This window comes from Callorhinchus milii, unplaced genomic scaffold (assembly GCF_018977255.1).
Source record: "Callorhinchus milii isolate IMCB2004 unplaced genomic scaffold, IMCB_Cmil_1.0 Scaffold5, whole genome shotgun sequence".
NCBI lineage: Eukaryota > Metazoa > Chordata > Chondrichthyes > Chimaeriformes > Callorhinchidae > Callorhinchus > Callorhinchus milii.
In genome coordinates, this window is record NW_024704746.1 from 56,546,177 (window position 1) to 56,567,295 (window position 21,119).

A 21,119-nucleotide genomic window follows, 5' to 3' on the forward strand; every position below is an offset into this window, starting at 1 on the left:
ATCCGGTAGAGGTGATGAGGCGCTGTATGGAATGCCAGGATCATTATTATTATTATTATTATTATTCTGACTCCAGGACCGCGAGCTCCGGGGACTGACTGAGGAGCAGCGCGTCCGTCTGACACAATCCTCCCCCGGAACCCGCGCCACCGACAGCAGCGGCAGCAGCGCCCGAGGCTCCCTGACCCCACGCCGGAGGCCGGTGAGCGGGAATTCACATGAAGGCGGTGCGGTGCGGCGGGGAACCGCCGTGTTGGAGTTTTTTTTTATTCCCACCGATAATATTTAAAGTGTTTTCTCTCCCGTCACCGGGCGCCGGCGGCGCGGATCAGGTTGTGTGTGTTTCCGGGGGAAGGTTTAGTCTGTGGCGGCTCGGGGGCTCTTTCCTGTAAGTGTTGCAGCTCGTGTTGGGCTTTTATGGGCTCAGAAAAGCAGAAAAATGTGAAAGTGAAAAGCCAGAGATTTTATTGTTATTATTTTTTAAAAATTCTACTTAAAAGAATGAAATGACGGACCTTTGAAACACGTGACCAGAGCCTCATCACCGGGGCCGAGGCTGAGGCCGGGGCTCGGGCTGAGGGAGGGGCCGGGGTTGGGGCCGAGGCTGAGGCCGGGCTCGGGCTGAGGGAGGGGCCGGGGTTGGGGCTGAGGGAGGGGCCGGGGTTGGGGCTGAGGGAGGGCCGAGGTTGGGGCTGAGGGAGGGGCCGAGGGAGGGGCCGGGGTTGGGGTTGGGGCGGAGGGAGGGGCCGGGGTTGGGGCCGAGGGAGGGGCCGAGGGAGGGGCCGGGGTTGGGGCCGAGGGAGGGGCCGGGGTTGGGGCCGAGGGAGGGGTTGGGGTTGGGGCCGAGGGAGGGGCCGGGGTTGGGGTTGGGGCCGAGGGAGGGGCCGGGGTTGGGGTTGGGGCCGAGGGAGGGGCCGGGGTTGGGGTTGGGGCCGAGGGAGGGGCCGAGGGAGGGGCCGGGGTTGGGGCCGAGGGAGGGGCCGGGGTTGGGGTTGGGGCCAAGGGAGGGGCCGGGGTTGGGGCCGAGGGAGGGGCCGGGGTTGGGGCCGAGGGAGGGCCGGGGTTGGGGCCGAGGGAGGGGCCGGGGTTGGGGCAGAGGGAGGGGCCGGGGTTGGGGCCGAGGGAGGGGCCGGGGTTGGGGCCGAGGGAGGGGCCGGGGTTGGGGTTGAGGGAGGGGCCGGGGTTGGGGCCGAGGGAGGGGCCGGGGTTGGGGCCGAGGGAGGGGCCGCGGTTGGGGCCGAGGGAGGGGCCGCGGTTGGGGCTGAGGGAGGGGCCGGGGTTGGGGCTGAGGGAGGGGCCGGGGTTGGGGCTGAGGGAGGGGCCGGGGTTGGGGCTGAGGGAGGGGCCGGGGTTGGGGCTGAGGGAGGGGCTGAGGGAGGGGACAGTGAACCAGTCTCACAGACTCTCAAAAGGCCAACTTGACTGTTGGTAGAACAATATTCGACCTGATCACTAATTCAGCAAAGATGATTCGATGTGATTGCTGACCCCATCTCTGTAGGTTCAAGTTGTGCAAAATGGATAAACAAGTTAACTGCAGGTTCCAGACAAACTGCCACGAGCCCTTCATAAGGAGAAACGATAACACTTAAGGATAACACTCTTAACTTGTGTGCAATATGGGCAAGTTAAATTACTATTGAAATCAGCACGTTATCAGGACAGAGATTTGATCAACAACATTCACCCGATTTATTGGGATGAAGAAGGCCCTTTGGCTTATTTGATCGAATCATTCCGGAATAACACTTTCCCATCGCAGCATCAAGCTATTTCAATGGCTTAATAATTTAATAATGCTAACATCTCAAAAACCTGGAGAAGCACAAGATGGGCACAAGAACATGTTGATCGATTAAAAATGCTAAATCTTTCTTAAAATCTCCTTTCCTTCCCAGCCAGTGCTCGTTCCATGTTTAGCACGAAGGGGAAGTCTGGACCAGTACATTTCTTCTGTTTTTCTGCTGGGGAATAACTAAGACAGTATCTTGGTTAAAAAAAAGTGAAAAAATAATGATAATTCATAAAATGGAATGACTCATAAGCAGCAGTGATTTGAAGTCTGAAAATTAACTGGGAAGAAAATACTTTTCAAATATGGTTATGTTTTCCATTCCNTTTTTTAACTAGTATTGGCACGTGTGTAGCCTTGGCATCCACAATGCAATTTAGGTTTTAATTTTTTTTTACAGTCCTAATAAAACTGATATCTTGCCATTTGGGGACTCTACATAGCAATACAATTTCTTCTGTAAAGTCATTGTTTAAAATATGTTTCTCTGCTGTTGCCATAGGTATGAATTCCTTCAGAATCCTGGATTTGCTGTTTATAAATTATGAACACGATGATTATGAAACATCAGCTAGAACTGTTCCCAGGATCCACTGCAATTCTTCTGTTGTTTAAAGATGTTAAGAACGCTGCTGAACTTCGAAAGAAAGCAATAGAAGGAACGATAGGTGGAGCATTAATAAATGCAACTATGGTGAGGTTACTTATATTGAGCTTATCAGTTACAAGAATATTAAGAGGATGCTCATTTGAGCTAGTTGGATAGCTCAGAGAGATGATATAACTGCAAACAAAGCCACATGACAATAATAGGTGGAATAAATGTATTTAATAGCAGTGGGTGTTGCTTACAGAATCCTAAGTTTGGGAAAGGGAAAATCAATATTTTACTATAATTTTTGCTTCAGTTGAATAGCTTACCTACAAATATATATATTTTTAAACAGAAGACCCCAATTTGTGTGTTACTTATAATGGAATATTGTGATTTAATTTGAACACAATTTTATTATGAAATTCTAATAATGAGCTACGGTTGTAAATAACAATGTGAATGAATGGGACACTAGATATGTCTACATATATAATGGGCTTCATCTTTTTATTTGTAGGTAGTTGACCCATTTCAGATACTTGTGGCAACCAACAAAGCAATTCATTTACACAAACTGGACAAGAAGAAGACAAGAAGTCTTTATTCCGAAATTATATTTAATCTTTCACCAGGGAATAATGTAAGTTTACATTTCTAACCAGGCTAAATATGTTCAGAGCATTGTGCCATGAATTCAGGAAGAAGTTCATTTAGAAGGATATTTTTGTTCTATCATTGGATCTGTATTGCCAGAAGTAATTGTTTTGTTAGTCGTTGTGAGCACTTGATAGTAAATAACAAGAAAAGTATCTAATCTTCTTTTAATATTAACTGATTGTCAGACTCAAATTTCAAAAGTAAGTATTACAAAGAATGTATAGCATGGAAACGGACAACTCAGCTATCTGATTCAACTACTGCTTCAGGCAACGAGTTCCACAATCTTACTACCCTCTGCAAAATACACAGTCACTACATTTGACAATATTTTCTGTGAAGTGCTTTGAGATGTCTCTAAGATGTGATAAGGAGCTATATCAAATGTAAGGATAATAATTATTATTAACCAGTTTCTCCTAAATTGATTCGTAATTCTTGATTCATAACTTTAAAGTAGGCCTGAAGATAACCTATATTTCTTACAATAGTAATCTTTCAGCTAGAAACCAGTGAAGTTTCATTTTTTAAAAATCTTCAAAATGCTACTAACTAGCAGTTGAATATTTCTTTTTTTTGTTAAGATTTCAGATGCCTTCAGAAAGTTTGGAATTTCTGACGATGACTCTGCTCTCCTCATAATTCTGGTGGAGGATGGAAGAAACAAAACTAATTTAGAAGAAATTATAAATCAGGTTAAGGGACAACAAGTCTCTGTTCAGGATATCTCAACAATGACAGATGTGGCCAAAGTTAAAAAGGTTCGTAAAATGTATTCTGTAGAGAAACAGTTGTCTTGTAAGTTTATAGTATTGAAAAAAGAGTGATTACTGTATTTACAATGACACTGCAGAAACAAAGACTACATGTCAAAGAACATTTATTGCTTTGAAATAAAAGATAGAAGGGAAGACAATTCAGGTGCTTTTAGCGATTCAGCACTGCCTGTTGAAGATAAGAATCCTCTTCTTCATTTCAAACGTCATGCAACAAAACTCCTTATAACACAGCGGATCAACTTTAAGATCCTAATCCTTTACTACAAATGACTCCATGGCCTGCACAACATTCTGCTATCTCCTGTGATGACTCCTCATCATGCCCTCCGCTTTACTAACTGACCCGCTTCATTCATCCTGTCCACTCCACGATTCAGGCAAGCCATCATCCACTTTCCCTCCTCCTTCTGGAACTCTTCAAATTCCTCACCACATCCCCCTCCCCACCCCTTTCTCTACTTTCAAATCCTGCTACTTCAACTATGCTTTCGACCACATCTCCCCGCTCTATCATGTTTCCCCTCAATCTTCTCTGAGCACCAACACACTGCCATGGAGTGAAGAGCTGAATCAAAATTTGCACTGGCTGAACAGGCCTGTGAATAAATGTCTGGGATAGAGGAAGAGTCGGAAAGAGACCTCAACCGATTCTCCACCCAACTCTCTATAAAGTAACATTGACCAGTCCTGAAAAAAATGTTGCCCCCACTCCCCACCGCCATCAGGAATGATATATGGTTGGGATGGAAGGAAGATAATTCCTTAAAAGAGGTGTCTTGTTCTTACCACCAAAAATACTCAGTTTTTGAAATGTAATTGTTCTTTCCGCAGTTGTACAAAGTGTCTCCAGCAGAGGAAAACATTGGAACATTATTGGATGCAATCATTTGTCGGATGTCAGTGAAAGATGTTCTTTGAATGAAGAAAAACCCAATGATCAAGAAAGCAGTTTATATGGACTGATAGTTTGTTTATATACAAGCAAGATAGCATGTGTAAACAGGAAAACTTGTCTTCCACTTTTGTCTGCTCGATGAGCATTTTTCTTCGCATATTTATGTATTAACACTGTCAGTTGCAAAGAATTTTAAGCAGTTGTAAAAGTACGAGTGTTTGTAAATAAATCTGTAAAAAAACAAAAGGAAAAATATAGTAATAGGGATTGTGGAAAATGTTTTAGAAAATTGCTGTTCAGGCAGCAGAATGGTCACAGACTGAATAGCGTTCTGAAGTATTGTGCCAAGGTAAAGCAGTAGATCGCATATTTGCAACAACAACTTGCATTTATATAGAGCCCCTCATGCAGAGTAGCAACCCAGAGCACTTGACAGTGGTGGTGCATGACGCCGAACCAGGGGGTGGGGAATGTGACCGTAGGCACAGTTGAATAGGAAGGAGTGACCTGAAAATGGGGACAGAAGGAGCAAGATGGAGAAATAGAGGAAGAGTGATCCAGAGTTTCGGGGCATAGTGGCTGAAAGTGCAGCTACCAATGACAGAATGGTGGGCATGGGGGACATGCAGGAGGCCAGAGCCAGTCAAGCGGAGGCTGTGGGTTGGGGGGTAAGTAGATTGGAGAGGTAGGGAGGTGCCAGCCAGTGCATGAAGGGATTTGAAAACGATAATAAATACATTTATTAATTCTGCTATTGGTAAATGTATGGACCTTGGCAGGTAAAACCATCAAATCCTCTGCAGGTCAGTGTGTTCAAATATTGAGATACATACACACAATTACATTTGACTTGACAATAACTCTAAAATGCTTTGAGATGGGGATGGGATAGAGCACTGTAAAATGCAACTTTCCTTGTGGTGATAAGTATCTCACAGTGTGGGGCTGGGGGGGCTTAGAAATTGTGCCATACACACTCCATGTCAAATAAACACTAGCCTCCACCTGGTAGGTTTATTGTTTTGATTAGTTTGCGGCACATAAATAATTTACAATTTGGGCCAAATCCCAGAACCGAGAACGAAACAATGCAGAAACCCAACTTTCCCATTAATCATTCACCCTGTTATAATAATAATTATGTGTAAATGTCATCATGGACATGGAGCACATTGAATAAATAAAAGTGGAATCAACCACTTGAAGGACTATATATGAATCCATGTGATTTTATAATTTAAAGATTTTTTATTGTTTAAAGATCAAGCAGCATAACTTTTACTCATTGAATAAAGTAAACGAAGAATCAGAGCTCCACACACAAGAATGGTTGAACACAGAAGGTAATCCTTGCATTTCATATAGCAATTGTAACATCTCGATGTGAAGTTGTGGGAAATGCTGCAGCCAATTTGCACATAACCAGATCCCACAAACAGCCAAAACTAAGTAAAGCTGCAGCATTGTTGGCCACAGGACACCGGGAGGAGCGGCCATCCGTTCTCCTCTTTGAATGTGACATCTTTAGAGCAGCAGGTGCTTACTGCTCTGCAAACCAATCAAGGTGGACGCCAAGCCCTGGATGTCTCGACTCGTCTTCACGAACCCGGACTCCAGGTAACACCTTCCAGCAGTTGAGCTCCAAAAGACTCATCATTTCCTTATTAGCAGCTGGAGGGACACCTGCCCTCAGGGTGGTCACAGGTGGGAAGACCTTTTAAGGACAGCGACTACAACTCCCAGGATGCATTGCCAGACCAGGCGCATGTGCAGTGGTGTAGCCAACCACGCAGAGAGGCCTCGTTCAAAACTCTCCAATCAGCAACCAGACTGTGTCACGTGATACGGTTAAAACCACTCGCTTCGCTTTCCACAATTTAAATTTAGCGGCAGCGCGAGAGCAGCAACGGTCAGTGATCAGTGCGCGTTATCAGTGAGTCCAACACCGGGTCCACAGACCTCAGTGGAGACACAACGAGAAAAGGGGCAGCGGCCCAGAGGGGCCCGACACCCGGAGAGAAGCGGCCGCCCCTGAGCAGGTGTTGCTGTCGGCTGACCGGCTGAGGGTGAGGGAGGGTTGGCGGCGTCTTTACCCCGAGCCGAGCGGTTCACATGTCGGGTTCTACCAGTAGTAAATATTCCGTACATTTTGATATAGCGACTTATCGCGTGGTCGAGGCGTCTCAGAGTACTTTTAGAGAGAGAGAGAGGGAGAGAGAGAGCGCGAGCAGTGGTGCAGCGCTGACAGGAGTGGGTGGGACTGGCGCCCCATCCCCCAGAGGTGGAGTGAAAAATCCTCCTCCTCACCCTCAAGACCCTACACAGCCTCGCGCTCTCCTCCCTCCGTGACCTGCTGACCCCATCCCAACCTCTCCGCGGTAGCGGGAGCCGGGGGGGGGGGGGGCTGTGTGAGCGGGGTAGGGGGAGCCGGTGGGGTGGGGGGGGCTGTGTGAGCGGGGGGCTGCGTGAGCGGGGGGGGGGGGCTGTGTGAGCGGGGGGGGGGGGCTGTGTGAGCGGGGGGGTAGGGGGAGCCGGTGGGGTGGGGGGGGGCTGTGTGAGCGGGGGGGGGGGGCTGTGTGAGCGGGGGGGGGGCTGCGTGAGCGGGGTAGCGGGGGGGGGGCTGTGTGAGCGGGTAGCGGGGGGGTTGTGTGAGCGGGGTAGCGGGGGGGGGGCTGTGTGAGCGGGGTAGCGGGAGCCGGGGGGGGGGGGGCTGTGTGAGCGGGGTAGCGGGTGGGGGGGCTGTGTGACCGGGGTAGCGGGGGGGGCTGTGTGAGCGGGGGGGGGGGAGGGGGCTGTGTGAGCGGGGGTAGCGGGGTGGGGGGGGGCTGTGTGAGCGGGGGGGGGGGCTGTGTGAGCGGGGTAGCGGGGGGGGCTGTGTGAGCGGGGGGGGGGGAGGGGGGGCTGTGTGAGCGGGGTAGCGGGGTGGGGGGCTGTGTGAGCGGGGGGGGGGGGGGGCTGTGTGAGCGGGGGGGGGGGGGGCTGTGTGAGCGGGGTAGCGGGAGCCGGTGGGGGGGGTAGGTCCTGGACCGTTTCGTGAGCTGATCGTAACTAGAAAACAACAGCAACAAAATTCCATAGCAGAGCCACGACATTTGACGCTAACCTGGTTTAGAAGGTGGGAGTGGAGCATTAGTTTCTCATTGCAGGAGATGATTGGTTTCTACAGAATTCTTAACAGCCATATGAACAGGTAGAGGGGACCTCAGATTAACATCTCTTCCAAAGGACAATGGGATAGGCTCAAAATTGGGGACAGGAGTTGAGTGAAAAATCTAATGGAGGCCATCAACATTTAAGGGGATAGCGAAAGATTGTTCCTGTTGGTCAGCATTGCCATTGGGAGAATTGACAGCGAAAATTAAAGGACACTTTCATTCCGGATGAGTTTAGGATGTGGAATGCTTCACCACAAGTAGTTACTGAAGCTTAATAAATAGGTAAAATAGTAAATGCTAAATGGTTTCCTTCTGTATTGTAATTTCTATGTTCTACTATATTATCTACACAATCTGCCAATTTATAGTTGCATCTAAGTAAAGCTGAAGATTTTTGTGGTATTTAAAAACTTATTTGAATGTTTTAACTGAAGAAAAATAGTAGCTTGTATTTTACAGAAATATGCGAAGAGCATATAAGCATCAGTTATTTTTTTATTTGAGTTTTAGTTTCAAAAACAGGAACTCTTCAAGCTTGGTTTCCATGGAGTATAGCAATAAAGAAATGGATTTGCAACCTGACATTGGTAAGCCACGATTTTTATAAATTGCATCAGACAGTGTATTTATGCAATATATTGAAGAATTTCCACCAGAGTTATATGATTTATGTGTGTCCTTTTGTACAAAAAAATGTAAGATTTGTCTCTTAACCCTTGCATATATGAATGGGAAGAGGAAGGTAGATAGTGATTTATCTCCTACTGTTTTAAAATCGATCCCTTCTTGTTCTGGGAAATGAGATTACATTTTGAATTCAGATCACGCATTTGTTAGCAACTAATCTGTTCAGACCTTTGTTCAGAATTTTTTTTAGTTGCTGAAGTTTAAAAGGCTTTGTGCTTGATTAATCAGATGTATAATTTGGAGTGCTTAGATTAGGCTCTTCATCTTTTCTGTGAAAATTACTTTGAGAATATTGTTACCTTATATCTTCTGCTATTAGATGCTTCTGATGCACTTAGAGTTTAGCTTCATGAGGAACCTGCTGACCTCTGTAGTTTGGAAAGCTAATATTTTTTTAACCAGGTGAACAGTAGCAGACTGTTAGTACACATTAAATATGCAAACGTTTTGCAATGTTTGCTTCAAATCAGTAAGGTTTTTTTAAGCAATGGAATACCACTAACTACTAGATACTGCTACAAAATTCTTGCTATTTTTAGAAACTTATACTTGTGCTTGTCCAGTTTTGGCTGTGGAAGACTGAGAAATTGAGCGAGAGCTATCAGACCGAAATTGTGCTTCTGGGAGGTCCTGATTGATGGTCCTGTGTGCATCTGAGAAATAGAACTGCAATGTTACTTTTGGAAGTGGAACCTTCACACAACCCTTCACTGAGCCAGCCAGGAGCCTAGGCGTCTTGTTTGGCCCTCAACTGTCCTTTCTTCCCCACATCTGTGCCATGACCCACTCTACCTTTTCTCACCTCCACAACATCGCCCAGCTCCGGCTCTGCCTCACCGCTCAGGCCGTGGAATCATTATTCATCACATCTAGGCTCAACTACGTCAACTCCCTGCTTGTCAGCCTTTCCAACTCTTGCCTCCACAAGCTGCAGATCATCCAGAACTATACAGCTTGTGTCCTCTCCCGCACCAGACTCCTTGATCCCATCACACCCACCCTCTCTTGGCTCACCATCTCTCAGAGGATAGAGTTCAAAATGCTTGTCCTTGCCTTCAAGGCCTTCCATGGCCTTGCCCCTCCCTACCCCTGCTAACCCCTTATCAACCTGTCTCCCCTCTCTGCTCAGCAGTCTGTAGCCTGCTCCCCATCCAGCTCGCCACTCCGCCGGCAGTCAAGCCTTCAGCCTCTCCGCCCCTACCCTTTGGATCTCCATCCTGCATTCCCTTTGCCTCGCTCCCTCCCTTGGCTCCTTCAAGGCACGTCTCAAGACCCTCCTCTTTGACCATGCATTTGGCCGCCTCCTGCCCTCCACTCTCGCTTACCCAAGCCCTCACCCCCTCTCAAAATGTACCTCTTTGACCATGCTTTCAGTGCAGTGAATAAAAAGTAGGGGAGCAGGCACAGTACAATTTTGAACTCTTTGTAAATTTCAGTCACTGGCAGCACATATCAATCTGTCCGCTCCCTGCGCTCGGCAGGCCTGCTCCATATTCCCGGTCCAGCCTGCCCCCCCTTCGGCCACCAACCCACCCCTCTCCTGAACCCACCCCTCTCCTGAACCCACCCCTCTCCTGAACCCACCCCTCTCCTGAACCCACCCCTCTCCTGAACCCACCCCTCTCCTGAACCCACCCCTCTCCTGAACCCCCACCCCTCTCCTGAACCCACCCCTCTCCTGAACCCACCCCTCTCCTGAACCCACCCCTCTCCTGAACCCACCCCTCTCCTGAACCCACCCCTCTCCTGAACCCACCCCTCTCCTGAACCCACCCCTCTCCTGAACCCACCCCTCTCCTGAACCACCCCTCTCCTGAACCCACCCCTCTCCTGAACCCACCCCTCTCCTGAACCCACCCCTCTCCTGAACCCACCCCTCTCCTGAACCCACCCCTCTCCTGAACCCCCTCTCCTGAACCCACCCCTCTCCTGAACCCACCCCTCTCCTGAACCCACCCCTCTCCTGAACCCACCCCTCTCCTGAACCCACCCCTCTCCTGAACCCACCCTCTCCTAACCCACCCCCTCTCCTGAACCCACCCCTCTCCTGAACCCACCCCTCTCCTGAACCCACCCCTCTCCTGAACCCACCCCTCTCCTGAACCCAACCCTCTCCTGAACCCACCCCTCTCCTGAACCCACCCCTCTCCTGAACCCACCCCTCTCCTGAACCCACCCCTCTCCTGAACCCACCCCCCCTGCCCCCTCTCCTGAACCCACCCCTCTCCTGAACCCACCCCTCTCCTGACCCCACCCCTCTCCTGACCCCACCCCTCTCCTGACCCCACCCCTCTCCTGACCCCACCCCTCTCCTGACCCCACCCCTCTCCTGACCCCACCCCTCTCCTGAACCCACCCCTCTCCTGAACCCACCCCTCTCCTGAACCCACCCCTCTCCTGAACCCACCCCTCTCCTGAACCCACCCCTCTCCTGAACCCCCCCTCTCCTGAACCCACCCCTCTCCTGAACCCACCCACCCCTCTCCTGAAACCCACCCCTCTCCGGAACCCACCCCTCTCCGAACCCACCCCTCTCCGGAACCCACCCCTCTCCGGAACCCACCCCTCTCCGGAACCCACCCCTCTCCGGAACCCACCCCTCTCCGGAACCCACCCCTCTCCGGAAGCCACCCCTCTCCGGAAGCCACCCCTCTCCGGAAGCCACCCCTCTCCGGAAGCCACCCCTCTGCCCCTTCTGATCCCAGCTCTCCTACCCGGGTCCAAATTTCTCACTGTCTAGCGCCTTGGGATGTCTTGACATGGAAGGCGCTATATAAATATAATTTTTTATTGTGTATTTGTGGAAATTTCAAAGTAGGATCAGCAATGTTTTTGTTTTTTCAGATTTAAATCTTTTGTCTGAAGAGAAATTTGACTTTGACTCTGACATTCTATTATCTCCTACAAGGTAAGGATTTTCAGTGGTAAAGCTAGAAAACCGAATTGATAATACTTATCAATTACTTAGAAACGTAGAAATGGCTTCCTCCATTTACAAGTGAAACATACTGTCATCCATCACTTTTTTAAAAAAACACTTGATCATGTTGTTTTACAAGCACTTTAAGCCATTGTGCTGCTTTATGTTCAAGTAGTATGATCATAAGCTGTTCCTGTAACTAAACTCAATCAAACTGCTCCAGCTCCTGAATGTTACTGGGTGGCCTAAAATTATTTTAAAACCTATTTCATTATTTGTCATTATATACTTCAAAAAAAATAACCCATTGCTTGTAATCCTATTTTAAAAAAATAGTAATGAAGGTTCTGACATATACCAGCTACCAATAATTTTATTTTTCTGATTAATAAAGTTGCTAGGTAACCTTGAGAAAGTAATCACTCAGATTGTGGAAATTATGGAATCCAAACATTTGAAGCTACATCCATTGTACTAACAATGTTTTGCTGCACATTTAACAAGATTTTTGTTTGCTTGCAATTAGCCTGTAAACTCCAATCCTAAACTAGCAGTTTTGTTTTACTAGTGATAAAAGTGATGAAGATGAAGTATTTATTGGGCCACTTGGACATCTGGAAAAATGCATTGCAGTTGCCATTGATCTCAACCTTGAAGAGAAGAAGCCAAAAGAAACTATTTGGAACCCTATTAGTGCTGACAAGCTTGATGATGTCTTTAGAGAAGCCAATTTATTAGCACAACAGTATGAAAAGCATATTGATCAGAAAACCACAAAAAAGGAGAGTAAAAGGATACAAAACAAAATGGTGGAACAATTTATTGAAGAATCTCAAATAAAGCTAAATTGTTTTAATAAGGGTATTGATATCCCTATCACCCCAAGAAGAGAAGCCATTGTTGTTCAAGATAGTCCACAGAAGCAACTCATATCTTCTGTCCCAGAGAATTCTCATACTTGTTGTACAGACCATGATCTCCCATTAGAATCTTTTATGAAAGGTGCTGTTCAGGAAACCAAGGCATCTATGCAGCCAATAAATGGAAGTGCAAGCCAGTCATCATTGGGTAAGATTGAAGGAGCTTCTTTTGATGAGAACAGAGGTACTACAGAACAAAAAACTCTACTTGGTGAATCTTTAAAATGTGGAACAACCAAACACTTTACTGAAAAGGTAAGTGATTTTATAGCTTTTGGTAAACTTGGCCATTTCATTTTAGAATATGAGATGTGTGCTTCAGGTTTGAAAATACCACGCCTTCTGTTAAATGATTTGTAACCTGTATTTCAGAAAGTGGGTGCTGAACTGTAAGCAGTAAGTCTAATACTGAATTAAAGTTTTACTTATTTTACAGTCATTGTGGATAAAACATTTCTTGGTTCTTATCCCTTCAGTTCAGCCAGGGCCAGGATTGCAAACAATCTACTATTTAACCCCTACTTTCTGCCTATTGGACCTTTCCTCACCCAACTCCCCTTCATACCTTTCCAAATGCTTCAGATAATAATAATAATAATAATCCTTGCATTTGATATAGCGCTTTTCACGTCGGGAGGACGTCCCAAAGTGCTTCACAGAACACACCTGTAAAGTGAATTGTCTGTATATGTGTGGGCGAACGCGGCAGCCAATTGCGCACAGCAATGTCCCACAAACAGTCGTGGATTGAAAATGACCAATTTATTATTTTGTTTTTTTGGAGGGATTATTATTAGGCGTGTGGAGTAAGGAAACTTGCCCAAGGTTTCGCCCTGCCTGGAATTGAACTCAGGTCTCTCGCTTACAAAGCGAGTGCTCTAACCACTGAGCTACAGGACTCCACAAGATGTCTGCATCTTGTCTGTGCTATCAGATGCCCATTCATTGGGTGGGTGGGGTGGTCTTCTGACAATTACAATTGCTTCTATTGTATATAGTTTGGTCTACGCAAGAGTTTGGGACCGAAACCTCCAGGCTGTATGAAAAGAAGCAATGCTGGAATAATAAAGACTGTTAATGTTGCTTCATCTACATCTAGTCTAAATTCTAGTCTTCATGCTTCCCCTGCTGTTTGTAAAGGTAGGTTGTATTTTCATTCTTCATGTTTTTGTACCTGTAGCTTGGGTATGTCAGAATGCCTTTTGTTGTATGTGTCAAAATACAATCTGAATTTACATGCACCTTAAAATACTTTCAAGTGAGCTTTTTAGTTATGAGATTATTGATGACTATTTCCTTTAGGAAATGTGATTTTTTTTAAAAAAAAGTATCCAAATGTATTTTTTCCCCATTTACTTTATAACTCTTCACCTAGTCCTCAACTGTCCTAGTCATGTTGTGTCCGGTATCCCATTCAAGTGGCCATTGTTCATTTGTGATCCTTGGCAAGCCACTCGACTGAGACAGTGTCATGAGCCGGACTATTCCTCGACCAGTTACCACATATGTACACTACCAGTTGAGGATGCTGTAGAGGAATGCTTCACCATAACTTTGGGAAACCCTGGTGCCATTTTAGTCTTCCCAAGCAGCTCCACCTGAGACCAGAAAATTCAACTCTGGCAAGGGTTCCATTTGGACCAGTGGGCTTGTCTAAGAAGGTCTATCCACTAAACTATTGCGCTACCCCATTGTTTTATTTTGTTGTATGTATTCTCTTGATTGAAATACCAGTTGTGTAGGAATAGAAGTAGCACATCCATTTAGTAATTGAGCTAGCATGTATAGTAGTTGAAATAGAGTCTGTAAAAGTCCTACCTACAGTCCACTATGGATATAAAGTATATAAAATATTTGGATTAAGAATAAACTTGCTTTTGGTATTTGTGTGGAAGGGACTAAGAGTGTAGAATTGAGTACCCTATTGTGTCTTGAATGCTTTTCACACACTGTGAAATTGTGTTCCTTGAGCACAATTGTTTGTAAAAGGTAATTTAATTTCTAGACAATGCCTCGAGTTTTCACCTTTATTTTCTTGCTAAAATCATTTTTGTCTTGCAGTTAATACATCGTTAAAATCATCAAAACTGAAAGCCCCCAACAGCAGTAAGCTTGCTGCACCAACGAGCAAATTGTCTAATTCTACACAATCAATAACCAAGGATATTCCAAACTCAAAATTAATCAAACCAAGTACATGTAAACTGACTAATCTTGGAAATGCAATCCAGCAAGAATCAGGCATTCAGACTCCATCCAGTAAATGCTTACAAAGGATTAGTTCTGTGCCAAATATAAAAGTTAATGCTAAGGTCAAACAGAATAAGTCTGGTAACTCATTCGGGAAAGATTTGTGCCCCAAGTCTAAACCATCTTTTGTACCTGCACCTAATTCCCAGGCTTTAAGAAAATACAGTGGTAAGAAACCTTAAATGTTCATTTGAGAAACTATGTTCAATCTGGATAAAATTTGAAACAAATGTATCTAATATTAGCTGTACCATTGCAGCTACGCTTGCAACCAAAGGAACCAAGATGTAGATTGACACATAGACAGACATGTTTATCTATACTCATCTGGGAGGACTCATGTGGGAGGACTTTTCTTCAGTTTCATTTAATGGGCCTTCTCTCTTTTGTCTAGCATTTTTATTTATCCTTGAAAGGTTTGATTTTCGCTTAGGCATCTTTATAATCTATACTAATAAAACAACAGTGTCAGTGTATCTGACAATCACGCAATAACCGATTGACGTAGAGACACGATTTGTACCTCATCGGAAAGTTCTTGAATCTGGCGGTGTTATGAACATTTTTTGCGGATATCTCCTATCATTGATGAGCTATTTTAAAAATTAAGCCCCAAATTAGGTGTCCTAAATCATCATCTTTGTTAATCGGTGAGTATAATGTCTAAACGTCTGTCTGTGTCAAACTGCACTCCATTTTAAATCCTTTGGTTGTAGGTAAAGCTGCAATGGGTACAGTCAATGATGAATATGAATGTATAATTTATAATCACTGGGACATCCAGTGCTTCAAAAATGTAATTTTGTTGTTGCTGCGGCTTAGCTTTGTCTTTATTTTGTTCCCATTGCTTGGCAATGTGCATGCTCGACACAGGATGCCACAGCGCCACTGTCAGTTGGCGCGGTCACCATGTAACTGCAGTGTGTGTGTGTACATACGTAGGTGTTCTGTGACGCATGATGCCACGGCGCCATATAGACATGGCGGCCATCCACATGTAACTGCAGGGTTTAAAAAAAAAAAGAAAACTGAAATAACCTAAACAATAGGAGATACCCAAAAACAAATATGCCTATGTCACCCCCAGGTACAAGACCTTTCTGATGATGTATAAATCATGTCTCTACATCAAGCGGTTATTGAGATCCTTCTTGAAGCACAGGCAGACATTGTTGTTTTATCAGTATAGATTAATGGTTTAATATGCAATTTAGTGTAGACTCTTTGAAGGAAAAGTTAGTTTGATTACATCAAGTCTGATGTAATCTAGTACTTTGATGCAAGTCTCCAGACAACCAAGTAGCGACCTGCAATTTGCATGTGTAATTTCGGGATTTGTATTCAATAGAGATTAATATTGGGGCAGCAATTAAAGGTGAGTTGCAAACTGTTCAAAAATATTCCTTCATTAAGTAGTTGACCACAAATTGATTGTGGCACATGTACAGAGGAAAATAGAGGTTAAAATTTAGCAAAAAGAAAAGTAATTCATAAATTGACTGGCTTGTTCATCCCAAAGCAGTCAACATGATTTGGTGAATGTGTCAGGGGATAAAAGCCCTCCTCTTGACAGATGGTGCAAAGAATTGTCTCATTTTTAGTGTCCGAACTGTTCCAGGGTGGTTAACAGTTGGTTGCTGAACAGAGGTGGTTGCTTGAACAGATTTGATTGCAGTCGGAACTAGAAAGCTTGCTGGTTAGGAATAGGTGTAGGCCATTTTGTCAGTTGATCCTGTTTTGCCATTTTATTGTGTGGGAGATCTTTTAATCAATTTCTTTGCCTTTTCTCTATATCCCTTTAATGCTTCTTAGAAATGTACTTTTTAAACTGTTGAAGTACAAAATTACTCATTAATGTACTGTAAGTAAGGATCTATTTCCTCTTCTGTTCTGCAAATATTTTTTATTCAGAAGAAATTTCTGTTATGTTTATTGGTTAGAAGAAAAGTGCCATTATACATGCACTCTTAAGTGTCAAAAGGAAAGTGAATTATGTATCTTAGCAACGTGCTTTTTTTACTAATCCATTTAGCACCTTTATCTGAAACCAGACCGAAGATAATGCAACCCAAGAGACTGTTGTCTTGTTCTGCAGTTGTTGGGTAAGGAGAGTTTTTCTGGGCAACAAAATATAAATGTTTGCTGTATTTATATACTCTGCATTAAACTTGAAGTGTAATGTTTTATCTAAAGTGCAAAAAGCTTTATGTTATACTTGTTTTAAGACCAAGCTTCAAAATCGAGAAATGTTTTAGGGGCAATTTGTTCCCCAGTAACAGTCCCCAAAAGTAAATGAACATTATCCTGGCCAGTCATGTCAGGAGTGGAGGAGGGTGCAATAGTGTTATGAAGATTCACAAGTAAAACTGCCTGGCAAACACTGGTGAATGACCAACTAGAATTTTTGGGGAGAGTGAGGAAAGAGATGGTGGCAAAACTCTGTTTAAGTATATTTAGGCTTGCCTAGATATGGTTAAAAAGGGTACATTTTATTCTTGCTGTGTTCTGCAATCTGCCGCAGATGATTTTTTTTAGTCTGGTGTTTCAAGTTCATAGTGCATGTGTAGTATACCCGGTGGCCTGTGAGATTGACTATGTACAGTTAGTTATCAGGTATTGAGTTTGCAACGCGAGTCTAAATGTACTCGTCAACTGGCAAATGTGAAACAGCTGGTACCTCACTAAATATTTGAAAGAAATTAACTAATCCTTATCAACCTCAATTTAATCTTTGCCAAATACAATTGTAGAACCCATTTTGCTGATTTTTTTTTCTTAAGGACTGGCTGGCATCTTGAAATCCGAAACATATGGATAAGAATATTACATGGTTGAGTCCAAAACAACTTTGAGACATGACTCTTCAAATAATTTCATTCCATGCATTCCGTTCATTCCTTGAACATGTGGGGTTTATGGTTTCATAGATTGAGCTTAAAAAATGTACAGCTATATTAAAGTAGCTGAATATTGTGGATTTACATAACCTGACATTTGGGTCCAGTCATATTTTGAAATGGAAGTTCACTTTTGAGGACTATTTCTGGGGATCAAATTGCCCCTAAAATCACTTCTTGATATTGAAGTTTAGTCTCAAAACAAATAAATTTAAAGCTTTTTGCAGTTTAGGTAAAACAATGTAGTAATTAAAGTTCTTCACAAACAATAATTAAGTCTTAGCCTACCTCTTCATATTGTCTTACATGTTGCTTTTTAACTTGCCATTAAATCTTTTCCCAGTGTCAGTATACCAGCTAGTACTCCAAACAAACTTCTATTGAGAGGAATGCTTCAAACACCCACTATTCCAAACCAACCTGTTTCAGTTACACCTAGTTCAAGACGTCTGTCTGTTCTCCCTACACCAGTGAATCGCCGTTTGTCGGGTATTCCAGCATTTACTCCACGATCACAATCGCGACCTCGATTGTCATCAAACCAAACTATGGTTTTGACAAATTGCAGTATGTCAGCCAGCAAAGATGTTCTGGCAAGGTGAGAAAACATGGTGATCATGGGAATGCCGTGTTCTCAATCTTATTTGAAATATGCCTATTTGTGTATTTTAATATTTGCAATTGATATAGTTCATATAAGTCTGAAAGGTGCTTCAGTGAATTGTCAAATGTAATGACTATTTCTTGGTCAATGTTATAGCAATGTCCTATACATAAATCAATAAGGCTGGAGGATTATTGACCAGAATACTGTAAGGAATTCATTTTTGAAATGTGTTGTCAGATCTTAATATCCATTCACTGGGCAGGCAAGATCCCAGTTTAACATCTCATTTGTTCCCCAGTAAAAGAGCTTTATCCTGGCCAGGTGACACCTGTGACAACGCAGTACATCCTTAGCACTGCATTGGTGTTGACCTCAGCTAAGCTTTGCATCCCAATCTAGATGTATAGAGTCTCTGGGTTCTTCTTGCTTTTCCAAAAATAGTTGTTTAATTTGGTTGATAGCTCACAAAAATTAAAACTATTTTTCTGATAACTGGTACTCCATATAAATTGGATATTGTACAAAATTAATTTCAAACCCCATGTCAGGACTGTAAATTCGGTCAGGCTAACACTCCAGTGGAATGCTGTTAGAGCACTATTAATACTTTTAACCAGTTAAAATTTATTTTAATAACCTTTGAGTTTGATTTATATTTCAGAATCCAGTCAGTCTTGTTAAATCAATGCATTAGACTTTTGCAGGAACTTCGAAGTATTCACTTATTTTAAGTGTCAGCTGTATTATTCCATTTTGTTGGTTAAAATAAACCAGCTATGATGGAGTCCAAAATTAGATGAAAGGCTAATGTATCATCTTTTGTTGTTATTTAGGCTAAAGTGAAAGTTTAATGTTTTCATTGTGAAATCATTAAAATAGGTTAGCTTTAATTAGACTATTTTAGGTACTTCCCAAAGATTGGATCGGCATTATTTAACAGCCCTAACTACTTTGAGGGGAAAAGTCTGGATTCTTCTCTTCCTCAATTGTCAAATAACCTGATCAATGAAATGTTGCATCCTAAATGGGTTGTACCAAAAAAAAGGTTGTACCTTTTGTCACATTTTAAAATATTCTCTATAAAAGTTGCTTAGATTGAATTCTTCCATGCATGTAGACTACAAATCAAGTAGCTTTAGAAGTGTTAAAACTTTAATAGAAATGGAGCACATTTTTTTTTTAAGTTAATCTTCAGTTTAATTTTGGTTGAGTCCATTAATTTTATTGTACATAACAGTACCAAACGGAAACAGCAAGACAACGCACAGGCTCCTAACATATCCGATTACTCCTCTGGAGAAGACACGCTACCACTAGTTCCTTGCTCTCTGGATTTCTTCCCTGATGAGGTTCAGGCCATATGCCAGGAGACAGCCAATGAGGTTCAGGCCATATGCCAGGAGACGGCCAAAGAAGTTCCAGCTGAAATTCAACATATAAATGAGGTGTGAAGGGACAAGGTGTTGTTCTGTGGGAAGATGTTTTTAAAAGATATTTAAGAAGTTAAAATTTAGAAGCAACAAACCTATTTCTGACTGCAGTTAACTTGTTATCCAAGCAAATACTTTTAAATGGTTATCTATAATTAACACTCTATATTGTATTTGAATCAAATTCTATGCCAAAACGCTATAAATTCTATCTGAGTTGCTTTTGATTTTTGCTAAAGCCTGGGGGGAAAAGGGTGGTCCATATTAAAGAAACTTTAATTAATAATTTTTTAAGTTAATCATCACTGATGTGAATGTCTCTACATTAAGAATCTCCACTATTGTTTAGCAAACCTCTGCAGCAATTAGACTCACACCAGATAAATATAGTTGGTCCAATATAAGTGTCTTGTAAGTGGATGGGACTGAGTGATATTGCTGCTTTTTCATTCATCTTAATGGTACAACCTTTTTTTTCCAGAATCTTCTAGTGGATTTAGAAGTTAACACAAAATATGAGCAAATTGAAGACCGACCAGTGGAAGTTGAGACAAAATGTGTGCAGGTTGAAGACCGACCACTTATTGACTTCTCAAATACTCCTGATCTTATCAAACGTGTTGCATTGAAACCTGTTGAACAGGTAAATTACATTGGCCTACAAAACAACAAACTACATTTGTATAGTGCCTTTCAAGTTGTCATAGTGCATATTAACCTCTTTTAGACATTAGATAAAGCATCTGCAATAATACTGATTAATCACCTTTATAGTTTTGGTTCAAACCTATTTTTGACTAATAATTCTACTTTAGCTTATAGATCTCAGCTCTCCTTTGATCAAGTTGAGTCCTGGAAACAAGGAAAATGTGAATTTGGACTCCCCTTTACTGAAGTTCTGAATGGACCTCTATTAAATTTTGACAGCAACTATACATTCTACTCTGACTGGATCAGCCTTGAGCTTCAAACTATTACTATCAGTTATACAGAATATTGTATACTTTTGGTTATGCTATAAACTACAATTGCCTTTTTGCTAGAAAGTGAGTTGCTTTGAAATAGATGGCTAATGTATCTTCCTTTTGTATTGTATATAAAATCAATTAATAATCCTGCACTTACTACTACCATCTTCATGGGATTCTTGGTTACTTTGCAAAATATAAAGTTTCAAAATCACTAAAACATACTGTTTTAAATAAATCAAGTCCTGCTCATCGATGTGAATAACTGAAAAAATTATTTCACATAGACTTCTCAAGATACGTGACACAATGCCTCAGCCATTTGCATACTATAAATTAGTGTACAGATTTTTAGTGTAATATCTGTCAGTTGTATTTGTGCTCAAATTGAATTATGGATTGTAATGAATGTTTCCAGTAAACTTTGAGCAATACCTTGGTCTTAAATGAAGTTCATTACAGAATACTGTCAAATAAGTGTTCAATTGTTCAATAAGTGCTACTTATGTGTACGATTAGGAAAAGATTTAATTGCAACTTAGAATAAATCAAATAAAATTTGTTTCT

The 21,119-nt window shown here is 43.0% G+C and overlaps 2 protein-coding genes and 1 non-coding gene across 10 annotated transcripts; 2 read left to right on the plus strand and 1 right to left on the minus strand.

The window, feature by feature from the left end:
• The first annotated feature begins 308 nt into the window (after window positions 1-308).
• tprkb (Tp53rk binding protein) lies at window positions 309-4,964 on the plus strand. 2 transcript variants are annotated; one of them, XM_007908227.1, is made up of 5 exons: window positions 309-388; window positions 2,295-2,486; window positions 2,905-3,027; window positions 3,629-3,805; window positions 4,655-4,964. In XM_007908227.1, exons 2-5 carry the CDS (start codon window positions 2,337-2,339, stop codon window positions 4,739-4,741), a joined length of 537 nt encoding a protein of 178 aa, XP_007906418.1. In that variant the 5' UTR covers window positions 309-388; window positions 2,295-2,336; the 3' UTR covers window positions 4,742-4,964. The 2 variants fall into 2 exon arrangements, with proteins under 2 accessions (XP_007906418.1, NP_001279245.1); NM_001292316.1 differs by lacking the exon at window positions 309-388 and having other exon boundaries at window positions 2,308-2,486; window positions 4,655-4,952.
• A 1,654-nt stretch (window positions 4,965-6,618) lies between these two features.
• LOC103188284 (G2 and S phase-expressed protein 1) lies at window positions 6,619-21,084 on the plus strand. 7 transcript variants are annotated; one of them, XM_042335772.1, is made up of 11 exons: window positions 6,619-6,784; window positions 8,384-8,460; window positions 11,405-11,468; window positions 12,049-12,655; window positions 13,399-13,540; window positions 14,462-14,818; window positions 16,683-16,752; window positions 17,891-18,145; window positions 19,392-19,599; window positions 20,066-20,227; window positions 20,400-21,084. In XM_042335772.1, exons 2-11 carry the CDS (start codon window positions 8,418-8,420, stop codon window positions 20,484-20,486), a joined length of 1,995 nt encoding a protein of 664 aa, XP_042191706.1. In that variant the 5' UTR covers window positions 6,619-6,784; window positions 8,384-8,417; the 3' UTR covers window positions 20,487-21,084. The 7 variants fall into 7 exon arrangements, with proteins under 7 accessions (XP_042191706.1, XP_042191709.1, XP_042191710.1 ...); XM_042335775.1 differs by having other exon boundaries at window positions 8,396-8,460; XM_042335776.1 differs by having other exon boundaries at window positions 6,619-6,757.
• Window positions 13,229-13,300, minus strand: trnat-ugu. The gene has a single exon. It is a non-coding gene; the product is annotated as a tRNA-Thr (tRNA).
• Window positions 21,085-21,119: the final 35 nt, after the last annotated feature.

Bases quoted from the DNA above. Each gene is read 5' to 3' on its own strand.
- tprkb (XM_007908227.1), top strand. From the start codon at position 2,337: ATGAACACGATGATTATGAAACATCAGCTAGAACTGTTCCCAGGATCC. The intron at 2,487-2,904 runs GTGAGGTTACTT...TTTTATTTGTAG, and splicing joins CATTAATAAATGCAACTATG to GTAGTTGACCCATTTCAGAT. The intron at 3,806-4,654 runs GTTCGTAAAATG...TTCTTTCCGCAG, and splicing joins ATGTGGCCAAAGTTAAAAAG to TTGTACAAAGTGTCTCCAGC.
- LOC103188284 (XM_042335772.1), top strand. From the start codon at position 8,418: ATGGAGTATAGCAATAAAGAAATGGATTTGCAACCTGACATTG. The intron at 8,461-11,404 runs GTAAGCCACGAT...TTGTTTTTTCAG, and splicing joins GGATTTGCAACCTGACATTG to ATTTAAATCTTTTGTCTGAA. The intron at 18,146-19,391 runs GTGAGAAAACAT...TGTACATAACAG, and splicing joins AGCAAAGATGTTCTGGCAAG to TACCAAACGGAAACAGCAAG.